Genomic DNA, 23267 nt, shown 5'->3' with positions numbered 1-23267 from the left:
CGCGGCACCAGGCTCTGGCTTGGGAGGAATTTAAGCTGTAAGTCAGAGGGCCAAAGGGCACGTGGATGCTTGACTTGGCTGTGGAGAAATACAGCCCGGGAGATAAAGTTCAGGAAAAGAAAACCCTTGGCTGTCATCTGCTAGCTAGTTTTATGTGTGCCTGTTGCTCCGGCTACAAAGTTGCCACGACCATATATATATATATATATATATTTTTTTTTTTTTTTAAACCCTGGCTGCTACACTCTAGATTTATTTGGCTTTTGTTAAATTTAAATCAGTAACTGAAAAATAATCACATCTTTCTCCACAGAGACTGGGCTTTCTCCTTCTCTTAAGATTCCCTACATAAATTTTCCAGAGGTTATTGCTTGATGTTCAAGAGATGGGTTTTACTCTAATGGAGCACAACGGGAATCCAGGACAAAGCACAGTCCCTGTCCCCAAGAGACATCCTGGCAGCGACACGCACGCCAGTGCAGAGGCTCAGCTCGCGGCAATACTATTTTGGCACAGAAATGGAGGAGAGCCTCGGTCATTTAATTAAAAGACTTAAGAATATAAGTTGTCAACCTAAGGGCCAATTTTCTGACCACTGGAGATCATGTTACAATTTAATTCACAACCTAGAAGTGAAATTTGATGACAGAAGAGTAGAGAGACTCTGTTTTTCATTGGGGGAAGCACAATTCTCTGGCTGTGCTGAGCTGACAGTGGGGAACGATCTTCCCTAGCCAGGCGTCTCCACCCAACTACTTTCGTGGACCTGCAAAGTCAACATATGTTTGGGAGATGGCAGGGAGGAGGATCGCAGCAGCAAACCAGGCTACAGCACAGCCCCACAAACCGCTCCGTCAGCGCAACTGGAGGAGCAGGGAATGGCGAGGTGGGAGCTTCAGCTGCCTCGCGGCCACACAAAGCTCCCACGCAGTTGTACCTGGCATGACCTGCACCCAGGCCTCTGGAGATAGGCTAAGAATAGAGACCAAAAGAACCCGAACTTGAGACTGACTTTCCTCCGAGCTGCAGCTGCTCTTCCCTCTGCTACTCAACAGGATGCTGCTGATGCAGATTTTTTTTTTTTGGAAACTTTGAGCAAGGCAGGAAGTTTGGCCTGAACTCCAGCTGTGCTTCCCTTTCCTTACGCAGGGCTTCAAAAGGAAGCTTTTATTGTATCAGGCAGTAAGACTCATCTATCCACAGAAGTGTTCCTGCTTAAGGTTTTGAAACCGATTTTTTTCCTTATTAGGGACATGACAACTCATTCTCCCTCTCACCCCTCTTTCCTACAGGGAAGGGAGTGGCAAAAAAAAAAGGTCATATCAAATCCATAAAGACTTTGTTCTGAATTAGGGACTGTGGGATGAGCAAGCAACAGCCATCCAGCCTCCCAGTGGTGCAGCTTTCCAACCTCTACTCATGCCAGACAGACTAAATCAGAGGGGAAAGGATTAGGCAACATGGGGAAGTCCCATTTGACTGCACCAGACATGCAGCTCCATGGACGAATCTTCCCTTATTTCCTAAAGGCAGAGGATTTTGTCATTTACTGTACCAATGAGAGAGATCAAACTTCAAAAGATTTTTGGGAAACACTCAGGATTTACACCTGTGTATTTTGGGGTATGACTCCATTTGGTAACAATTCCTACAAACCGGTTAGAAAGAGACAAGCTTCTGTAAGAAAACACATCCCCTCCCACGAAGCCAGAAAGTAGTAGCTGAGCAAACCACGCGTTGTCTCCACTCTAGATTTTCAAAGGGTAACGACAACTCAATACACTACTTTGCCTCTATGCAACATCTGCCTTCTCCCCCTGAAGCAACACTAATGGGGGTTTCTCACCTCTGAGAAGGACCAGGTGCCAGCCTGCGAGACACCAGGCTAGCCAGAGGAACAGGCTGGGCTGGTGACAACTCTCCCACGTTCTTGAATTACCAGCTGGAGCCGCTGCCAAATAGCTTTCACAGAAAGAAATCCCATCCTGGGTGCCTTCTGACCCCTGAGCTTTGACGTCTCTAGGACCTCGCTGATAGAAGAGAGTGACGCCCAGGGGAACTTCAGGACCTCCGCTAGTCACAAGAACAGAGGGGCTTCTCACCAGCTCCACACCAGAGCATATTGTCTAGCGTGTGGCTATTATGAGTTCATCCAACCCCCCATTTTTGCCTGGTTGTGGAGTTTACTTACATGGACGTCCTGTATTTGATGTCATCCTTCTCAGCCAGCTGCTCGCAGGTGAGGTTCATGTGCTCCTTCCACAGCCCCTGGCACTTCCGACAGGTTTCCTGAGGAGGATAACAAGTATTAAAGAAGACCCAACACACCACTAACAGCATTAGGAATTGGAAAAAATTCCCATCTCTTCCCCCCACCACGCTGCAGGTTCTCAGTTGAGGATGGGGTTTTATCTGCAAGTATGGTAGAGAGGTCTGCGCTCCACCGAGAATGAGTCTGTCAATAACAGGAGCCAAGGGGTTCCCAAGGTACAAGAACCCAGTACAAAATGAGTCTGGAAAACTCAGTTAATCTAAAAATCATGGAACAGCTATCAGGTTTGCTGCTTACTTCCCAAAGTAAGGCTACAGAAATGGTGTTAAAAAACATCAAGTTCATCCGTTTCCTGACCAAACCCCTTCACCTTCATACAAAGGGCTTCTAGTTCAGCAGGCGATGGAAACCTTGCAGCTGCATCAAAAACTCTGCTTCACCATGCATACAAGCAAATCCATATTATGCTTTGCAAAACCTCACAAAATAAAGTTAAAGCAGTTTGTGTGAGTAAACAGATTAAAAAGGCAGGATGTGGACCAATGCCCATAAACCAGAGGTGGAGTATGAACAAATATTTGTGAGTTTAGCCACAAAACTAAACTTAGAGAAAGTGACTGAATTCTCCTGTCCTTGTAAACTCTTTAGCAAAGAGGCTCTAATCTGGGAGTGGTAAAGCCATGTGGAGCAGGAGAGCTGTGGAGGCACTATTGGCAAGTGAACTTGGACTAATGCTGGGGATAGAGTTGATTTTTTTTTTTTTTGGTTGGCTGGCCAAAGAAAACATAGCTTTGTTTTGGGTCAAACAAGAGATTTTCCTTTAATTTGAGGAAGATTAAAAAACATCCAAATCAAACTTGGAAAAAGCACACGTTTTACAATCCAACTGTTTCATCTTCAGGATGGCTTTTAAATCCAACTTTCTCTCCCTGGCAGGAAAACCCATACGGCTGTGAAGCATCCTCTTCCCCTCCACACCAAAGAAGGTCCCAAAAGAGCTTTGCCCAACTCTGATCACACTACTACTGAAAAACGACGACTGTGGAGACAGATCTTTTTTTGACTGCATTACCTTCATTTTATTTTAATGAAGAAATTAGACGTTTAGACAAGATATGATAGAAGCAACTGCTTGAAGACACACGTAGGCAGGAACACGCTTTTGATCACAAATCAGACAAACAGGATGAAGACCAAAGCTTCCAAGGAAGCCACCCTAGGAGGGGGTGCAAAACGTTGACTTTGTTTTGTGCTTGCTGGGAGATGCATAACAGCTTGTGCTTTCATCTGGAGAATTAAAGCCTCCTCGTCCTGGCTGGTAAGCCGGACATGTTTGCAGACTGGAGGGTAAGGGCTGTAGTAAGAGGAGAGCCAAGTGTGTGACTGTCCCAAAAGCTCAGCGGAGGATTTTGTGATCGCTCACCTTGCAATTGCACCCTTTGGCAGGCAGGCACTAGCTTTAAGGGGCAGTAAAAGCCTTGGTTGTATTGATCCTCATGAATCATTCATCATGCCCTTGGTTTTCCTGCTTAAGCCGTTAAAACAGGCACCATTTTGTGTGCATTTGTTGGCAGGCCAGGTCTGGCTGCTATCAGCACCAGAGGATCAGACTTGGAGCCGTTCACATACGTCGATAAGCACCCACCTTCCCCTTTTATTCTCAACACCCGGCCACATGCCATTTCAAGATCAAAAGTGCTGTAGGTTCTTTCTCTTTTTCTTTATTTTTTACATATATCAAGGGTTAAAAACAGTCTTTGGAGGCCTGCCACACAGAACCACTTTCACACGCCAGCGACAAAGATTTAACAGCTTTTTGCCAGAAGGGTTGGCACACTTTCCAGCCAGGAGCCTACTATTCCCAATTACTTAACTCCAGGAGCCTCCTTCACTGCTGAATTAGAAACGATGCCCTTCTGAAGCAGATGGCGCCGCTTATAGTTTTGTACCAAGTCATTCCCTTTGCCTTTTGTTGCTGCCACCATCCCTGCTTCGCGCGCTGCAGCTATTTAAAAACAATGCTCTCCCCTGAGCTGAGGCTGCTGCTATTTGCCAAACAGTTGTCTCCTACACCCGGGAAAAGGGATTCCTGCGCAGGCAAGGAGAAAGGGAAGAGGCACGGCAGTGCAGATTCCCAGATTCACTGGGATGGCATGAGATAGGAGGTATGCGGTTCTCCCCGTCACCGTGACTGCCGCACAGCGAGTGCCGTCGCAGCTGTGCGCATTTCTGGGATCCCTCCCGAGATGTGTTGGCCACGGGGAGCTGCAAACCCGTGGGCAGCTCTGCCTGCCTGTTCCAACACACCCGTTGCAGAGATGTCCCCATGGCTTCCTAACTCCGTGTGTCGCCTGGTGCCGCTTCTGCCCAAGCCACGTCCTCTCCAAAACATAGGCAGGGGAAAACTAGACAATACATGTGCCATTAGCAGAGCTCGACGCGACTTCTCCCCTTGTTTACCCAAGACAATGGCACATTGTTGGCAGCCACAGGAACCCGTGTGGACCCCTTTGCACAATAGCAGGGAGAAAGCCCCTGGTTCAGACAAAGGCAACTGTTCCAGCACCGTAACCGAGGTCACAGCTCTCGCCCGATAAGAAGAGAAGTGACTTTTAATTTTTAACTCTTCTTCCAATCCAACGTGCTTGGCTGCTGAGGGTTTTGCATATCTCACATGATAACAATTCTGATCTCTAGGATTTCCACGAGGGGTTCTTTTATTTTACAAACAGCTTTTTGTTTGATAAAGAAACATACTCTGCCATTACCATATTAATTAACCTAAACACACAGTAGGATGGTTGATTTTTTGCAACCAGCCTAGATTATTTCTATTGTAAGAGGAGCATTGACACAAAGACTGACTACCGCAATATAAGGCGGCACCTAAACCCACACAAAGAGGGAATGAGTCCTTCCCGGCCCCAAAATCTTCTACTCCAAACCTAACAGACAAGAAGCAAGTAAGTCCACCAAAACCAAGACCCTGCCCAACTTCTCCTTCAGCGCTGTGCCCACTAACAAACCCTGGCCTACCAGCACAGGGGTACCTGATGTGGGAAAGCACATTTTGTTTTAGTTTTAACAGCTTTACAGTTAAATTAGTCATTTCTGGACGGTGTGAACTCCACGTGTTTCTCCTGCCTTTCCCCAGCCCACTCCCCGTTGCAGGCAGGTACAGCTAACAGCTCGCGCTTTCGGTGTGAGGGGCGGCGTGTTTGCAGAAGCCTTGGCATCAGCAAACGGCTGCGAACCAGGCACAGATACAGGAGATTAAGTATCTGCTGCCTGTTACATCTGCCCGTGCTTGGCAGGCAGCCTGGGACAGTCCATTAATCCGCCGGGCTGGGACAGCAGAGAGGAGGATGTGATGGAGAGGGTGTTTAATCGCACACTGTAATCTCCTCACTGTACATCTGTTAGAGGTAGTGGCTCCGTTTCCTCTCGCTGGCCGCCAGGAAGCAGCTGGGATTAACACAAACATGTTTGGGTTCAGGAGGATCCTTTGTTCCCAGGGTCAGCGGTGCGGATACGCAGCTTTCTGTGCTCAGGGCCAGCCTGGCTAAAGGCAGTCAGTTTGCTTTTAGCACAGGCATTGCAATCCTTAAACGTCCTTGTTAATTGTTCCAGCACCTCACGAAGGTAGAAGGGAGTGTTTTATGGGAACCAACCACCCTCCTTAGCACTTCTACTGGTACTTGCAATGGATGCTACAGTTTTAAAACACAGCCTAAACTTCCCCCCCCGCCATCTACCAAAAATAACTCTCAAAGGTCCAGCCCACATGTCTGTCGGGGCAAAAACCCAAATAATCAACTCCTCCCTGACAGTCTCCATGTCCTTTTGGCTACAGCCAGGCTGGTGTACGCACTGCCAGTGATGTAGGTGCACCAGCTTTCCTGGTTTCAACCCAAACAAATGCCACGTGGACAAAAACATCAGATGACAGACACAGATCACTGACCGACTGCCCACGGCATTCCTGCGCGCCCGCTTCTTATGTAGGAGCTTATACGAAACCATTTACTGATTGAGCAAAACGCAAAGGGAGGAGGGGAGGCTCAACTTAAACGACAGCAGGCGATGGACTGGGCTGTCATCACCGCCCTCCAGCTCTCAGTGGTGGCTCTGAGCCGAGTCCAGTGCTTGCCTTAGCTCTCCATATGCTGGTTAATTAAATCCTTTTGCTGCCACACCGGGCGACTCCCCGCGCCCCGCAGGAAGGACGAGTCACACACTCCCAGCGGTCTCTGCCGACTGCACGCACGGGGACATTGGCTGAGGCACTCCCTGCTGGGAGCGAGAGGGAGGTAAAACATACCTCGTATCCCTTCGGTGCTCGCTGGGACGGAGCCCCAGTGATTGATTCTCTGCTTCTTCCTGCTTTTAGACACGCAATAGTACAGGCTAACCTCAAACAGGCCAAGTTTTACCCAAAAGCAGATGTGAATGCAATAGTCTTAGAATAGCACCTCAGGGCCAGTCTATACTGCACTGGTTTAATTAAAGGGCTGCAACTCCCAACCAGACGAGTTAATGGGAAAACAAAGAACCACACAGTCTTCTTCCGCACAAAGTCTCCACTGTCCATAAAGCTGCACTGACCCTAACTAAAAATGGATGCAGAAGTAGCTAAATGAATGCAACCTTTAAGTACGGATAAGCTCTCACGAGTGAACTCCTTCAGCGCTGTTTCTGGGATTTCCTACACATTAAGCTGGGATAAAGAGGCTATAATCTAGCCCAAGACAATCCATTTTGGTAAGAGACCCCTCTTTAGAGATGTACAAACGCCCAGCGCAGGGATGTGGGACCCCAGCTCCGCGGGTACCCAACCGCCCAGCACGGAGAGCGCTCCTTCCAGCACAACCTGCCGTGGCAGCTCTCCGGTTCCGGAGCCGCCGGCATCGCTGCACGCAACAGGCACGATGGGCAGCAGGCACCAACTCCAAACACTCAAAACCCACGCAGCGTGGAGAAACGAACACTGTGCCTTGGATGGGCGAGGGGGCAAGGAGCAAGGGGCTGGGAGGACATCGGGGCTGGGTGGGTTTGCTGCTGTCCCCAGGGGAGCTGTGCCGGGTCCCTGAGCAAGGCTGTTCCCCAGGCAGCGCTGCCGCTCAGCGGCCGCCAGCCACACCGCAGCCCCGGGCCTGGGACAGGAGGGAGGAGACCAGCAGCTAAGAGAAACCCAGGAGAAAACTGAAGTCTCCTCTCCTCAGCACGGCCATGATTTATTCTGGGAAGGGAAAGGTTGCAGGAAGAAATAAAGCAAAGGCATAAGCCTTGGACTAGGCTGTAAGAATGCGCCAGGGTGTAAACAAAGAGACCAATGAGCGACGGAGAGTTAAAAGCTGGGTAAGGAAAAAATGCATTTATATCCAGCACCCATGAGGAGCGTTGGTTAAAGCTTTTATGGCCATATGTTAAACCTCATTACCAAAACTGATGACCTCAACCAATGCCTCCTGTTTTGCATGTTCTTGGTAAACTGAGCTTATTGTACTCCCTCCCATCTTCAAGACACTGGAGATACACAACGCCCTTGTGCTTCCAGAAGCGTGCCGGCAGGCCGGTTCCCAGGGAGGTTTGGGTCAATTGTGTTAGAAGCTGAGAACCAGAAACACATGGAAACTCCCCCCCCCCCCCCAGGTTGCCTAAGTCAGTAGGGCTATCTCATATCTGTAATTCAGAAGTTCCTGAAACACATATACAAAACCAAAGCAAGCTTTTCCTCTCCCTAGAGCTTGACTTTAAAAGGCCAGATCAACTGCTGGTTTGGGTACAGTGGTTAGAGACCTACGGAGAAAAAATATCTGCAGCTTCACACATGAAGTGCTGCTCAGCATCGGTACCAATAGAAATTGCTTGCTGATCTCATGCTCACTTACTCTATAGTAATCAGAGCAAAGAAATGGCTCTTTCACTGAACTGTATCATGCTTTAATTTGAACTTGTACAAAACTTTAAAGAATTTCATTATTTGGGATGTTTTGAAAGAAGTAGTTTTGTTTCAAAGCTACTTCCTTCTGAAGCTCCAGAGAGGTGAGGAATATATCAAAAGTTGCAGGCAGCACCAACATTTTTCAGAAGCTAGTTCCCTGCCCTGAGCAGACTAATGCCACACACAGCATCTCTCCAGCTCAGTCCACTGGGAAGTTTGGATTTGGCCAGCGTGGGTTGGCTTTGTGACCTTCCCAGCAGTGGCCACCCACCAACCTGAGTCAGCCTGCAGCACAGGTAGAGGAACCACTGCTTGGTCACTTTATAAATGCAGGTTAAATATAGCCTGTGACTTCACACCGAAGATGTTCTCTAAATCACTATACCTGAGGTGATATTGCTCCTTCCCAGGGCAAAAAGTTAAGACAAATCCAGCACATGCTACTGGAAACACAACTGTAGTTAACCACAGTTTTTAGATCTGTTGGACTGATTGCAAGAAAATAGCTCTATGCCTTCCCGGCCAACGTAAATAATTAAATACTAGCAGATTAGTTCAAAGCACTCAGCAGCTGACCCTCCTGCCTCTCCCCACAGCGCAGATTGCCTTACCCCATCCAGCAGAGGAGATCTAAGAGGTTATCCATTTAATCCTACGCACAGCCTCACACAAAAAGGGATGCTGCTTCCAATAGCTGGAACTCTTAACTGATGAGATCTAGCAGGGCTAAACAACAGTGGGAGCAACTGAGGAACTGGTGGAAACAATAGAGACCTTCGGAGAGGTACAGATTTAGATTTCAAGACAAGCAACCTGATTTTTAAAGGATAACTCTGGAAGGTTACTCAAGGGGTTGCGTGCAACAACATCATGAAGGTTAAGGTGTAACAAAAGCAAGGTATCTTATTTGCAGAGGTACCTGCTAACGATGCATTGTAAGACTGAGAGGAGGAACAATTACTGAAGTTAATTTTGAAACTTCCCTCTTACACCACCACACGATAAACAACCCCCCACACGCCCCAGACAAATGCCTACCCAGGGCTTTCGGTGGCAGGAACTGGAGAAAGCTTCCTCTAGACCTGTCCTGTGTTTCTCGTGGTTCTCTCTCCCCCTACTGTCTCTCAGATTTTATTGTAGTATGACAGGATCGCACGAGGAACTCTGTTACAGACGTCCTCTCCTCCAACAGTTGCGTGGAGACCCGCGTTTATGTAACACACCTACGACCACTTTTAATCGGTCTCTGCAATATGGCAATTTTGATGGTAATTAACGCACTTAATTTCCAGTTTAGAGCCTTTTTAACCATACTGTCTACTGACCGCAGAGGTTAACACTCCAGGTCATTACAACGCCAGCAAGGGATGAGAAAAGGTGAACTGAGCCGAGAAGCTGTGCTGATAAATAGCTTTAGTACAAATACACCCTCAGAAACTGGGCAAGTACAGCTTGCTTTGCTGTGGAAATTAAACCCAAATGAGGGGAAGCTCCAGAAGTAAGGCACTCCTAGATTTATACTGGCCATAACAACACAAAAATAAATGAAACATGTTGGGAAACTAGCAACGATAAAGAAAAATGAAGGCAAAGTGATAGCTGACCTCCTTGAAATCTCAGAACTTCAGATGATTTATTGTTTTAATGCCTATGTAGTACAGTTACCTCTTACCTGCTGCTCCTGACAACAGCTCTGTGCAGCAGCAAGAGGACAGTTTTGCAGGCCCTTTACCAAGCCACAGAGTGCAAAAGCCACAGCAACCAGCCTTATAACTATAGTATTTATAGCTATAGTATTTATGGCATTTACGGTATTTACAGTATTTAAACTGAAAATGGCCCTCTGAACTGCTAACCTCCATCTTCCAAATTCACCAACGTGACAGTGAATCATCTGCAGCTCATTTGTTATGCTAAAATAAGCTAGTGGTAAAACCTGAGACCGTACCAGCAGTCTGCTGAAACATCCTGGTGAGAAAGAGGGCTGTGCGAGGTTTTAAAAAACCAGAACCACCAACAAGTGCAACGTGATAGACGAGTTTGCACCCAAAGCTCCAGTGCAGACACGCACTGGATTTCACTGGATTTCCTCCCGCACCAGAAGCTATTCCAATACCTGTTCAAAGTAACAATAATTATAACGACGATAATAATAATATAAAAAGACACCAAGCAAGCAAGTATGCACCGAAATAAAGCAGAGTAAAGTACCAAACACCAATCAAGGAAATAGATGTGCCAGCAACTCACTGATTCCTCTTTCAGATCCCCCGATAATGTTTCCATTCCCTCCCGTACCTAAAGCACCCGTGAGCCCAGCCTAACACCAGCTGGGCCTGGGCTTCTGTTTGGTGCAGAGGTGGCAAGGAAGCCTCAAAACTGCAACTTGGGGGTGGTTTTTCAAGTCCTGCTAAGGCTGTTTGGCCCCACGGCTTTGGTAGATGCAATGTGCCTTCCCAGGGCTGCAGGGAGCAGAGGGACACTGGGAAGGAGACGCAGTGAGAAAAGTGATGTCCAAAACCATCGGGCAGAGGCTGCAGCGACCAAAAGCATCTCTTACCCAAAGCTCACCTTGCAATAGGGGAAAAACTAGCTTCAGTCCTTGCTAGGTGTGCGCTGTCACATCCCCGTGGGTCACTGCACCAGCGCCGTGTGAATGAACGGGGGTATTTTGCAGGCAGGACCATACCAGCCTTCAGGTTTTGGAATAACAGAGCAATAACCAGCGCACACTCCTACAAACCTGCCGGCCCCTGCAAAGAACGTGGCAGAGGGGATGCAGCGATCCGAGGCCATCGTGTAAAGTGCCTGCTTACCCCCAGAGCAGTCTAATCTCTACCAAAGCTGATCAGCCACCTTAACTCCCGAGGGAGGACAGGCAGGTTAAGAACAGTGGTGCTGCAATATGCTGGCAAACAAGGGTAATAAGGGACACATTTGTCTTCTAATTAGATGAGTTGTTTAATCTGTAATTTAATTTTCATTTAAGTCATCTAATCCCTTTCAATTAAATTCTTTTTAAATAGTCAGAAAAATCTGGGGCTTGGAAATACTTTGGAATAAGAAGACGACCACCTTGGATCTGCGCACATCGAAGCTAAACTGAGTTAGCAATTCCAAGGGGAGCCTCTCTACCAGCACCAGCTCTGAAACAAAAGCTGGTAATCCAGCAAGACAGGCTCGCTTCTGCACAATCACATGAGACCGGGCAAGAGGCAGGGATAACGAGACCAAAACCAACGCGTTGAACCCTGAAACGTTTGTGAGCTCCCAGCGCCGTGCAGAAGACAGCCCATCGCAACAGAAGCGAGAGGGGAAGAGCGCGCTGCAACCCTCGGCGTTGTGAAATCCCAAGGCAAGCAGTTCCCTTTCTGTTACGCTTACAAACACTGATCAGAAAGACCGGTTCCCGTCTTCTCCCCCTGCTTCAGGAGGGCACACAACAAGTTTAATTAAGTGCACTGTTCAACTATTTGCATGGCATGACTCGTCTACAAACCAGAGATGTTGCAAGCCTGTTCTCTGTAAAAGCCAAAAAAGAAAAAAAAGCACAAGTCACCTCATCTCCAGGGATCTGAGACCAGCACTCATTCCCAAGCAGCAGTAGTCGTTTCTGCAACAACCCAACCACAATGGCAAAACAAACCGGAATATTTCATGTTGTATCGCTGACATCAGTTCAGTTTTGAAGGGAGAATCCTGGCTGGTTCAGGAGAAGGAAAGCCACCCTACCACCCCGGGCCACCAAGGAATGCTGCTCCTGTTGCAAGATGGGGGTTCACTGGTCACCTTTACCACACACAGGCCATCTCCCTCCTCCTACACCCATACGGTAAAAAAAAAAACCTAAGAACTGCATGTAGAGAGTGCTTTGGTATGGCTGAATGTAGGTAAGGACCAAGACTGGTGCTTTCAGGGTTACCTTATCAAAAGGGTAGATTATTAAGTTATGCTGTACATACAGTTCCTCCAAAAGGATTACGTACGATACCCTCAGACAAAAATGCAGAGTGTGGGATACAGAGAGATTAAATCAACAATTTTGGCAGCACAAGTGAAGTAGTCAGAAACAGGCCTGGTTTGAGCCATTTCCTCAGCCCCAGAGCAGCTTACAGATCCTGTTCTTGTTCTCCCTGGACCTCTTTTGTGAAGACAAGGAGAGGAAGGAAAAAGAAGTGTGTTCACAAGCACACCATCATTAAAACAGAGTTGAAGAATACGTGGATGCTACTGAAAACAATTTCCAAAGTGCTTCCCCAACAGGTGGGGAAGCATTTAGCTCCTACTGACTGGCCAGTAACCCCAGTGAAGAGGCCTTCCATGTCAGCAAACCCCACTGCCCTTCCTACAGTCAACCACCAAGGAATGGAGATCTTCAAGACCTTTCTCTGAAAGGAAAGCCCCAGCTCTACACCTGCAACTGGAAGCAGTGATCTAGCAAGGGGTGGCTGGAATTAAACACGAGATCCATAACATCCTAAGATGGTTGTGCGAGCCCACGTCCACTGCTCGCACTTCAAATGTCTGACTCGTTTGTTCAAAGGTGCAAGTAGGGAAATAACAACCAGCTGGACCAGGGTAAGAATGGTCTTCCAGCTGCCTGCCAGAGGAAAGAGCAGGAAGCCCATAAATGTCCTATTCTGCTTAGATCAGCGACTAGTGGAAGCAAAGAAGGCTCATGGACAGTCCCGGAAACATTACTGACTCTCCTACCCAGTTACTAATTTTTTTCCCCCTCCTAATCTCAGAGCGCAAGTGCTGAATAAGAACCAAAACCAAAGCAGCAGCCACCAGGTTTTGCAGGGGAGAAACACAAGCTGTACCACTTAAAAATCGTGCAGTTTAACCAATTGCCAAACAATCCATTTGCATTAACGTCATGAAACAGGATATGAAGCACTTTGTAGCAAGAAACAGGAGATTCACTTTATTAGAAAAATACTTTTAAGGTTCAAATGCATCGAACCATTTGCAGCCACAGATGATTTGTAAAAGACGTTACTGGCTGACAGCGCTGGCTTTTGGCTTACCAGCACCATCGCAATTACCACCCAGAGGGACATTACCTGTTCTCAGCTAATGAGCGAAGCCTGTGCCAAGTGCCAGGCACCACATGAACTGCTGCAGAAAATGGCTCTTTAGGGTCCAGGAAGAAAACTATTCTGAGACATCCATAAGAGGCCAAGACATTTTGCTTGGCGTGAAGGACTGAAGGCGATCGTAAAGTAGTGAGTATTGTCTTGTGCTTGCCTAGATTGAATCAGCGTTATCTAGACTCAGACTATCTGAAACCCATCCTGGGTTCAGATCAACTTCTCCCCAGGAAATTAAGGAGAGTCACAATTCCTAATTGCTGTCTTGAGCAACAGGACTGGTAACATAAGGCACCCCTCAGGCAAACAAAACCAGCACCTCCGGGTAGATGTTGTAACTTAGCAAATTCTAGGCTAAAATAAACCGTGTCGCAAATCACATCCCCACCCATTCGGAGCTAGTAAGACCAGCCCCTTCCCCCTGCCCGACTTCTTGCTTCCACTTCTGACCCAGGATTTTATTGCAAAGGGAAACCAGCATTATTGGCCATAAAAGGAAAAGTCCCATCTGTCACATTTCTGAGGAGGGGAGTCAATGAGGAGGAACTTCGGCAACTTCCTTAAAACTCCGGAAACACCAGAGGCTACCACCATCCCCCTCATAAGGATTAAAGGTTTTTTTCTCCCGCTTCCATCAGGGATGCACGTGGACAATGACATCTGCTGGAAAATTCTGTTTAACAAGCTGATAATTTCATTTAAATCAGAAATGCATTTGCCCTTTTAGTCAGAGCATGTTTATGTTCGCTTTACAAACACCTAGGTTTCCTCCATTGGTTATTTTTCTGAATTCCTGAGCTTAATGCAGACACACTCAATCCAAAAATAAGAGCAGTCAGAAGCCATTTTATTCAGGAACAGTAATTTTGCTTTTATTTTTTTTTTTTAAATGAAATAGTATTCTCTTACCTTTACACCATTAAACACAGCCATACTTAAACCCACTTACACAAAGACGAAGGCCAAATGGCCCTACACTTCGGATCGCTCGCCGACTGCCATCAGCACTGTCCACCTTGCATTTCAGATGCATCAACAACGAAAGCTGACAGGACCATTTCATTTGTTTGGCGCTAGATTCACTTTCAGAATCACATAAAACAATGCAGCAGTATTGGGTGGAAATCACAATTCTGGAGTCATATTCAGTTTTAGAAATGAACCCGAGCTTCAGTTTGTCAAGTCTTAAGGAAGATGTCTGCGTGACAGCATTTGGGGAGAGCAGTCAGCGTAATGCTCACAGGGCAGGTTAAGATCCCAAGATATCATTTATTGTAGCTTTTTGGGAGGAGGTTGCAACTACTGAGAAAACGACCTATTTGGACCTTTATGTTAAAAGGTGTTTTGGAGAAAGTGATTCGTATTCGCAAAACCTGGGTTTCTTCCCTACTGTTTCCCACACACAAGTCTTGTGGTGCATCCCTCCACCCCAGCAGCGGCCTCTCAAGCCAGATTTTCAGCAAGAAGGGAGCCAGACAACACTAAAGGATCTGCATCTTTCCCCTTTATACTGAAGGAAATATCGCTCTGTCCCATGCCAGACCTTAGGACAAGCTGCTTCACTCTCTGCAGCTCCCAAACATCACCGAGTGCTCTCCAGCGAAAGCCCCTCTCGCACAGCGCCCAAAACCACTTCCAGTGTTTATCTTGAATTTTGCTTCGCCTTGTTCAGCTGCATAAGCTTAACCTTTGGTAGAGCACACACACTAAAACCAAGGACCTTTGTGAAATGGTTTGGTGTGGTGGGTTGGATGCTGCCTGGCAGCCAGAGTGAGCAGCTATTGAGACCCTCAAGCCTCTCCCCTTTTTAATTTTTATATATATTACATATAAATATACATATAACACATTATATATATACATACACAAACAAGCACTACTACTTGACCTTCCAAAAGAGGATATACTGTAAGAGAAAACCCACAAAAACTTCACTTTTTGGTTTTGGCCACCAATCTGGAACCTCTGCCTTGAAAGAGCAGCTTTTCAGAACAAGCCTCAAGAACACCTTCCTTTATAGAAGAGTCTCCTTACAGGACAGGCAAACAGCAAAAAGCCTCCCTGAGATGCAATAAAACACCAAAATTAAATACAGATCAGATAGACATCAGACAGCTTCAGGCTGCAAGGTTTCTTTGGGTGTATTGTTTGAAGCACGATCTTGTTAAATCAGATCTTCACTACCTACTAAGTGTCTGGCCGGCTGTGGGTCCCACTGCTAAACGTGCTGCTGATGTCCCCTTGTAAGCAAGCCAGCGGGCTAGGTGAGCTACCCCAACAATTTCCAAAGCCAATTTATTTTATTAAGCAAAAGCCTCAGCACACATCGTTCTCAGAGGGGGAAAAGAAAGGAAAAAGGAAAAAAAAAGCAGGTACAATACCTCATTTTACTGTTTTCAGATGCAAAACTTCATGAAGCTTTTTTGACGTGAGGCTGCTAAAAATAACTCATCCTTAAAAAGTCCTGTTATTTTTATACAGTCACAAGAATCACTGGATTGCTTCTAATTATCCCATCCTTCCTTGGAATTTCTATTTGTGCTTAACAAGACACAACAGGCTGCCTTCACCAGTGCAGTCATCACACATCTTGAATTACAGGCAACTGGATAAGTTTAGTTTCTCCTTGTGAACAATTCTGGGAGAATGACAGTTTTAAAAAGCCTGTTTTACTGTGGTCTTTGGAGTCCGTGTTAAACGGACAAGCTTACGGCTAGGTGCCAGATCAAAGTAGAAACAGATCCTACGCTAGTCATGCTTGAAAACAAAACCAGTCTCTAACAGGGATTCACAGCAGGATTAGAAACGTTCCACCTAAACAAGATCAACAAGGAGATTCCTAAAAAGCCCCTAGAGCAGGACTAGGTCTACTGGAGTTCACTGTCTGCCCCGTAAATACATCCTTACCGCTTCTGGCTTCCAGGGGACATTTACTTTCCCCCAGACAGTGGTAACACAGAGGAATCTGCTCTAGGCACAACAGAAATATAAATAGCTAGCCATCTGCACCGCGCCTGACGTACCAGACTGGCAGCTGTATCTTCACTGGTAAGCACGCTATCGCAGTGCGCGGTCCCTACTCTGCCAGCGTCTCCCATGGTCCGAGTCAGCAGTCAGCTATTACTGGAACTCATTACTGCACGTCCAAATATTTGCATGGAAAACTTGCTGGACGCTGACTCATATGACGCCTGGCTCCTGCATGATCTTCTTAATGCTCCCTCAACACTCCAAGGGGAAGAACGTTTCCAGAATTAACACCTACAGCCCCACATTTTTCTAGCAAGCCACATCTACTTGAAGCTAGAATTCACACCGTATTTGAACTGCTATTGGTTTACACGACTATTTTTTCCCCCTCTCTCCTTTGACAAACGTGATGCTTTTATCTGAAGAGTCATCCATTGCAATTTGTATTGTCATGGCAACACAACTCCCTCCCCTGCCCCAAACCCCATCCCCGAGGCTCATTGTGCTCGATACCAGACAGGCACGCAGCACGCTGCATACAGATGAACGGCGCTTCTCAAAGTGGTCTCAGGCCTCCTCTCCCTGCAGCTGTACCGACACGGCTCCTGCTACGGGGTACAGTCGCAACGGTAGAAGGGAGGGGGTCTTACTAAGCCAAATTTCTCTATTCAGACAAAGAAATAAGCTTTATTAGCATAAGGCATTTTTGTAGAATGTACATCTATACTGGTTAAAATAAAGACACTAGGTTCATAACCAGTCTGAGCAATACAAGGAAAAAAATATTTAGAGCAGGTGTATGCGAGTTTTGCTAGGGCAGCTTGGACATACCAGTAAAGAAAAAGGGGAAGATCGTTCCACAAAGGAGCGTACTCAAGAACAGGGCTCTGGAGCCCTCTTACGGCAGCTTGCTCTCAGCTTCCTCGGAGCAAAATCCCATGTATGCCTCATAGTGTCTCTGTGTAGACAAGGATGCAATGCCATTGAGATAGGGTGGGGAAGAATATCACCTGGCTTGGACTGAGCTTTGATAAACACAAACATTAAAACCCCACACTCCCAGCTACTTGACTGCTCCTGATCCGTATACAAAAAGTGGACAACCCCCATGTTTAAAGGGGGTGACAGAAGACAGCAAGACCAACCTCCTCCAAAGCTGAAGTGTTGCTTTAGCGATAGAAATACATGAGGGGTGCTAAGGAAATTACATCTACCTCTCCAGTACTAACGACCACTCCAGGCTGCACCAGCACCACGAAGGAAGGCTGGACTGGTTCCGTACTAACCCTTTCTTGACTTCTCTAGGCCTGCAAGGTCCAACAGAGCCACAGAGCCCAGTTAGCGACAGGTCAACATCCCCGCCCAGCACTTGGGGAGCACACGGCAAGGAGGCGGCTCACTGCTAGCAGGGAAGAGCACGGCTGCTGGGCACTGAAGGGGTTACAAAGATTCAACAGCAGGAAAATATTTATGGAGGAAAGATGCTGAGCTGTGCATGTTTCCCAGACTAGAGATGGTTTTAATTTACCACTTGCAAAGGCTGTGATTATTTGCTGCTGGCTATTGTTGAAAGCAACTATTTCAGGCTCACTTGCTCCCTCTGGTGTCACAGCCCTGCAGCTGATTCAGAATAAAAAACACACCCCGAACCCACACAAACTACAAGGAATCTTGCTTTCCCCCCACCTCTGGGAAAGAGGGGGCAATATTTATAAATATTAGCTATTACCACGGCCTTGCCAGGCACAACGCATTCTTTGACAGTAGCACACTAACGACCTTACAAGTACCTCCTAGAGTTTAGAGCTACTGCCAGAAAGAGCCACCTTCTCCTCATTTTGCAGCTCTCCCTTTCAGACACTGATCTCTGCCTGACTGTAGCAGAACTGCAACATCCACCACCCTCCTCACTAGGTCTTCCTCCACAGCCGCTCCCGAGTGTGTAGGTCTGTCACTGTTGGCATGCTGCTATTAAAATCTTAGTTTAGATCTTTCTATGAGCACAGGGATTTTAAAACTAGGAGAGTATGCTCATCGTTAGCTAGACTGGAGTCTGGCACCCATCACCTTGGGACTAGCTGTACTCCAGGGGAAGGAAGCCGTACCTCATTAGCCCTCTCCCCTCACTGCCCAAACTCTGGAAACCTGCACAGCCCCACTAACAAAAAAGAATCAGTCCTCTCTGTGATTAAAACTATCACCCTCCGCCCCATCCAATACTGCCTGCCGAGGCATTTATTAGATGCCACCTTGCTGTACAGCTCTTCTTTCTTCCAGCCCCAAGCTGCTCCTCTCCTTTGCTTTGCCTTGTCTTAGTGTTTCTTCTTTACTCTCGTCCCTGAGTTGCTGTATGATGCTGCTATAGCACTGAGGGCAACTGAGACACTGGTTCTTGTCCCCCCTTTTTCCTCTGAGCTGTGGCTGCTCCTTTCCCCATCCTCACCTGGGGGACGCGACACACAGGCTGCCCAGCCCCTGCGTCACCCCTGCATGCTCACTAACACCGCAGCAGCATCGGCTGCCCCACGCCTCTTCCCCAGGCCAGCAGCAGCGGCTTACCCAGCCTGGCAGAATCCCTTCTCGGCCCACGTGAGCAAGGTTTCCAAGCCCTCCGCATAATGCATCTACCCCACTTCACATTCTGGGATTAATACGTACCTTGAAGGGAACCATAAATATTTGCCTGGATTTTCTGTTAATCTTTCTATGGCACAGCTATTAGGATTACTGGAGTGGGGGTTGATAAGCGATGGGGTGGAGAGCTGGAGTGTTTCAGGAGGCGACAGTAACATCTTGCTTTATTTTACTGATGTGGATGCCTTGGTGACCTGTGTTAATCCATTGGAAAATTACTATGAGAATAAAGAGTCTTAAAATATGAAGCAGGAGGTGGAGTGCTGCAAAGAGTTTATTTCCAGAGCAGCCTTTTCTAAGTATATGCATAAACATCTGTATTCACGTTAAGTGGAGAGTCACAAACAGAAACATGCAGAGAACCACCCAGAGCAGGACCTTTCCACATGCCCACATCCATGTGCATCAGTTCAGTAGCAGGAAAAACACCCGAGGAACCCTAGTTTATAGCATAACCTTCCTCTCAGTATATACCTACAGAAAAGACTACCTTCAGCTGGGAACAACAGCCATTTAACAAACCACCGTGCCAAAAAGAAGGCTGTTTTGCAGAGTTCAGGCCAAAAGCAGAGTTTTAGATGCAGTGATTACCTACAGCATTTTCATACAGATCTCTTACTTCTGAATATCAAGATGGCATTAGTTTTCTCCACCAGCAAAATTAGCATGGTATCTTACACTAGAAGTCGATCTAGACCTGATCTTACGGACACGCCGCTCCTGCAATGCTGCTCTCCATGGGCCAGGGACTTTCTGCACCACTGGTGGTACTTTGTCTAATGGCGCTCTCTAAATTTTTCTTCTTTGAGTCTGTCTTGCGGCCTTTGAATCACACATGTTCCAAAGTTGTCTCTCCCCTGGTAGTGTTAATTAACACAGCACTCAATCCCGGGGAGAGCGCTACCTATTGAATCCAGCTACCACTTCTTGCAGTTCTTCGGCTCCTTGGCCGTCAGCCAGCCATGTCTGTTCACACCCTAGTCTGGTTTAGCCTGGACAATCTAGCTGAATCACAGCTTGAAATGGTGAGGCTACAGATTGTAATGATGTTAAAGCCATAGACTTCAACCCAGAATGAAGCAAAAAGTGACCGTTAAAGTAGGGAGTCCTGTAAAAGCATCTATTTCCTATATCGAAAATTCCATTTGCAACTCAGTCTAAAATCTCCCTTCCTCCTTCTCAGTCAAGACATCCAGCTTGATCCAAAAGCTCCACCTGACTCAAAGCTCTGGTTTTCAATCGGCTTTACTTATTACTCTTTTAATACTATCACATCATTACCTGTTACATTTAAGACATTACGTACATCTCTGAAGGCGTACGTTTACAAACTTACCAAGTGACCTCATAACATTTCTCATTAAAGAGAGTCAGCTTTAACATCTTACCGCAAGGCAGGATTCCTAGACTGCAGGGAATACTTCTAAACTTTTTCCAAGGGTCTTCTAGCTTCCTGTCATTCTTGACTAAGAATCAGAAAACACTTGGTGTCACTAATACCATCATATAAAGAAAATATGATCTTTCTCTGACTCTGCACGCCCCAACATCCAAGTCCAAGGACTGCAGCAGCTTTCCTGGTAATTGCATTGCTTGCTTTCACTTCTCCACAGTGCTGTGAAGGTGCTCCAGAGGAACTATCCAGTCCAAATTTTTAGGATAGCACCTGTCATCAAGCCCGAAGAAAGCAGCAAGAAGGCCTGCTGATACTCGAAACAGAGGCACTCTAAGCACAAAGCAATCTGGAGTAACACATACAAACAGGACACGGGAATTTTGCATCTTCCTGACAAGTAGCTGTAATGAGTCCATGTGGGAGACAAGTCAGAGGACCTCCGTCTGTTCTGGTACAGCTGTGCAGTTGCACAACTCATTACATACAAGAACAGTCCACCCAATGTAGACCTTTCAGTTTTACATAGCCAGGTCAGCCAAGCCAGCTTTTCCCCCACCCCCTTCAACTCCCCAGCGCCTTCGGGCCCCTCAGGGTCGGGGCTGTTTATCCACTCTCACAGGCAATGAAAAAAAATTAGAGTAAGGGCATACAGGAACAGCAGGGGAGTGTGTATGTGCAGGACCATGCACAACACACACGCTAACATCAACACTTGCTTTTGCGGATACTTTCCGGAACCTGGAGATGACAGATATCCATTTCTATTAAAAAAACGGTGAAGAATAATCCTTGATTTCAAGATAACAATAATTGATCAGTGTCTTAGCCATGGCAGCTTCCTACATAAAAGTGGATGCAGGTGAAGGATAACATGTCTCTTATTCAGCAGCTGCTTCATTCCCATTTAACTTTCAGAGATCACAGGAGGGAACAGAAAAGCTAACAGCTACAGCTAACGCACAGCAGCTTTGCCTGACCAGGTCATCTCATTCCTCACCCTGGCTCTGCTCACAGCTGGATTTTAAGGCTGCCCCTCATAGCAGCAGAGATTCAAGCCAACTGCAATTGGAGAAGCCACGTACACTTTTACACATGCGGCCATGCAGTGTTATCGCTTGCCGGTCATTTCCCTCTGGTACGAGTCGCCCACATTGGGACTGAGATAACTGATTTCATACAACACATTTCAATTTATCTCCTTATGGAGGTAAAACGTAAGGAAGGCAATTGCAAGTGTCACAGCAATTGGACAAGAGTCCAATTTTCAGACAAGGAACCTGATCCAGGTGTTGGGTGAGTACCTGGGGCTTGTACCTCATCCTGGAGGGGTCACCTGCATGTCTCCATATCATCGCTTTTCCTCGTTTGCACACTGAGCTCAGCACAGCCCTTGGATCAGGAAAGGGAAAGTAAACAATTATATATGAGGCATTGCCTTTTGAAAGAGTAAGTCTTGGCTTTTTAAACCGTGGTCAGCTCTAACTAGGTAAAGGGTGCTTTGCTTTTAGAGGACCAGCTCAAAACAGCTGTGTTAAATCTAAGCAGAACATGGTTTAGTCTGGCAGATGGAGATGCTAAGTAAAACTCATTAATCTGTTATCACTTTCACCCACCCACAAAAATCCCAGCGGTCTGAAGTCATAGTTTTCTGACACAAATCTAGAAATCTATAGCTTGTACAACAGCTGCAACCAGAATAAAGTTCCAGCAGGAAAGAAAAAATCCTTCATTTAATTACATGGGTAGGTCAGAATTATTCAAGACAGGGATCTCTTACAGTAAAACAAAGTTGCCTCTGAAAGTATCTGCGGTATCTGTGGTACAAAACTGGAGAAGTTTCCTAATGACTCCTGCAAAGCACCTGTTGTTCGCTCTGCACACCTGAAACACACCGCAAAGGGGTAAAGTGACAGGATAAAAACATACTCCATAAAGAAGCTTTTCTTAAAAAAAGACCACAGGTTCCATCTGCAGACAGGACAGCTACAAAAACAACTCTCGTTCACATAACCTCGCCTAACCAACCTCTACCCCAAACACGGGAACGGCAAGGACCAAGGCTGAAAACAACATCTAGGAAGCCGAGAAGCTGGCAAGCTGCTCGGTGTTGTGCCTATCTCCATATCTAGAAAGGTTCAATGCATTCATTCTGGGAGGCCAAGAGAAACTAAATATAGTAGCAGGCTACCAGCAAACGCACAAACTGGCACAGCTTCCAGCTACCTGAAAGATCCGTCCCCCTCTTCGCAGGCCGCTCCGGTGGCTGCGATCCTTTCCCTTGTTTGGGGAGAGCGTGCCGTAAGGAGGCACTTGCAGGTTTTACTTACATGGATAATTGCAAACACAAACTTTAGGATGGAAGTAATGCAATAACACCACAGACACTCCTCTCTCGCCCCACTCCAGGGGATCATCTGGCTCTTTCAGATTGTTTTTTTTATTAAACCTGACATCTGCTTGCAAATAGGAGGTAGCATCCTCGCTTCACGTGCCAGGAGCCAAGGCCTCTTACAGCAACTGCCTCTTAGCAGAGCAGAGGCACCATCCATGAGCATCTGTTTTGTTTTAACCTCTGCCCTTTAAGGAGGGCCCAGAAAGGGAAAAAAAACCCAAAACGTTTCTAGCTGCAGACTGGCTTTGTTGGCTTGTACCGGGCTGGGTATCGTGGTGAGGCTTTTCAATACGGAAAAGGCCTTGGGGAGAAATGCTCACCTCTCAGCTTCTGAATGGCATCTCTGCCACTAACAGCCCACAGATACTGTGTTTTAAGTAGCAACCCTGAAGACAGACCCCAATTTTGACCAGGCTTTGAGATTTAGCTTAAAGGCATGCATGCTTCCTACACAAAAAAATGAGGTCAAAGAAGCTTCTTTTGAAAAAATAAATACAGCAAAAAAGCATTCTTTCAGATTAGCTTCACAGAGGATAAATCACTGAACAAATACAAGCATCTTATCT

General features: G+C 46.7%; 1 protein-coding gene across 2 annotated transcripts in view; it reads right to left on the bottom strand.

Annotated features, from left to right (window-relative positions):
• RNF216 (ring finger protein 216) overlaps window positions 1-23267 on the bottom strand; it is an 81616-nt gene that overhangs the window by 13482 nt on the left and 44867 nt on the right. For both annotated transcript variants that reach the window (XM_064461529.1, XM_064461528.1), the window contains exon 14: window positions 2192-2289. In XM_064461529.1, coding sequence (XP_064317599.1) covers window positions 2192-2289 — 98 coding nt within the window. The remainder of the gene's footprint in view (window positions 1-2191; window positions 2290-23267) is intronic.

The sequence above is a fragment of the Phalacrocorax carbo genome, chromosome 10, assembly GCF_963921805.1.
Source record: "Phalacrocorax carbo chromosome 10, bPhaCar2.1, whole genome shotgun sequence".
Lineage (NCBI taxonomy): Eukaryota > Metazoa > Chordata > Aves > Suliformes > Phalacrocoracidae > Phalacrocorax > Phalacrocorax carbo.
This window is presented reverse-complemented; position numbering and strand designations above follow the sequence as displayed.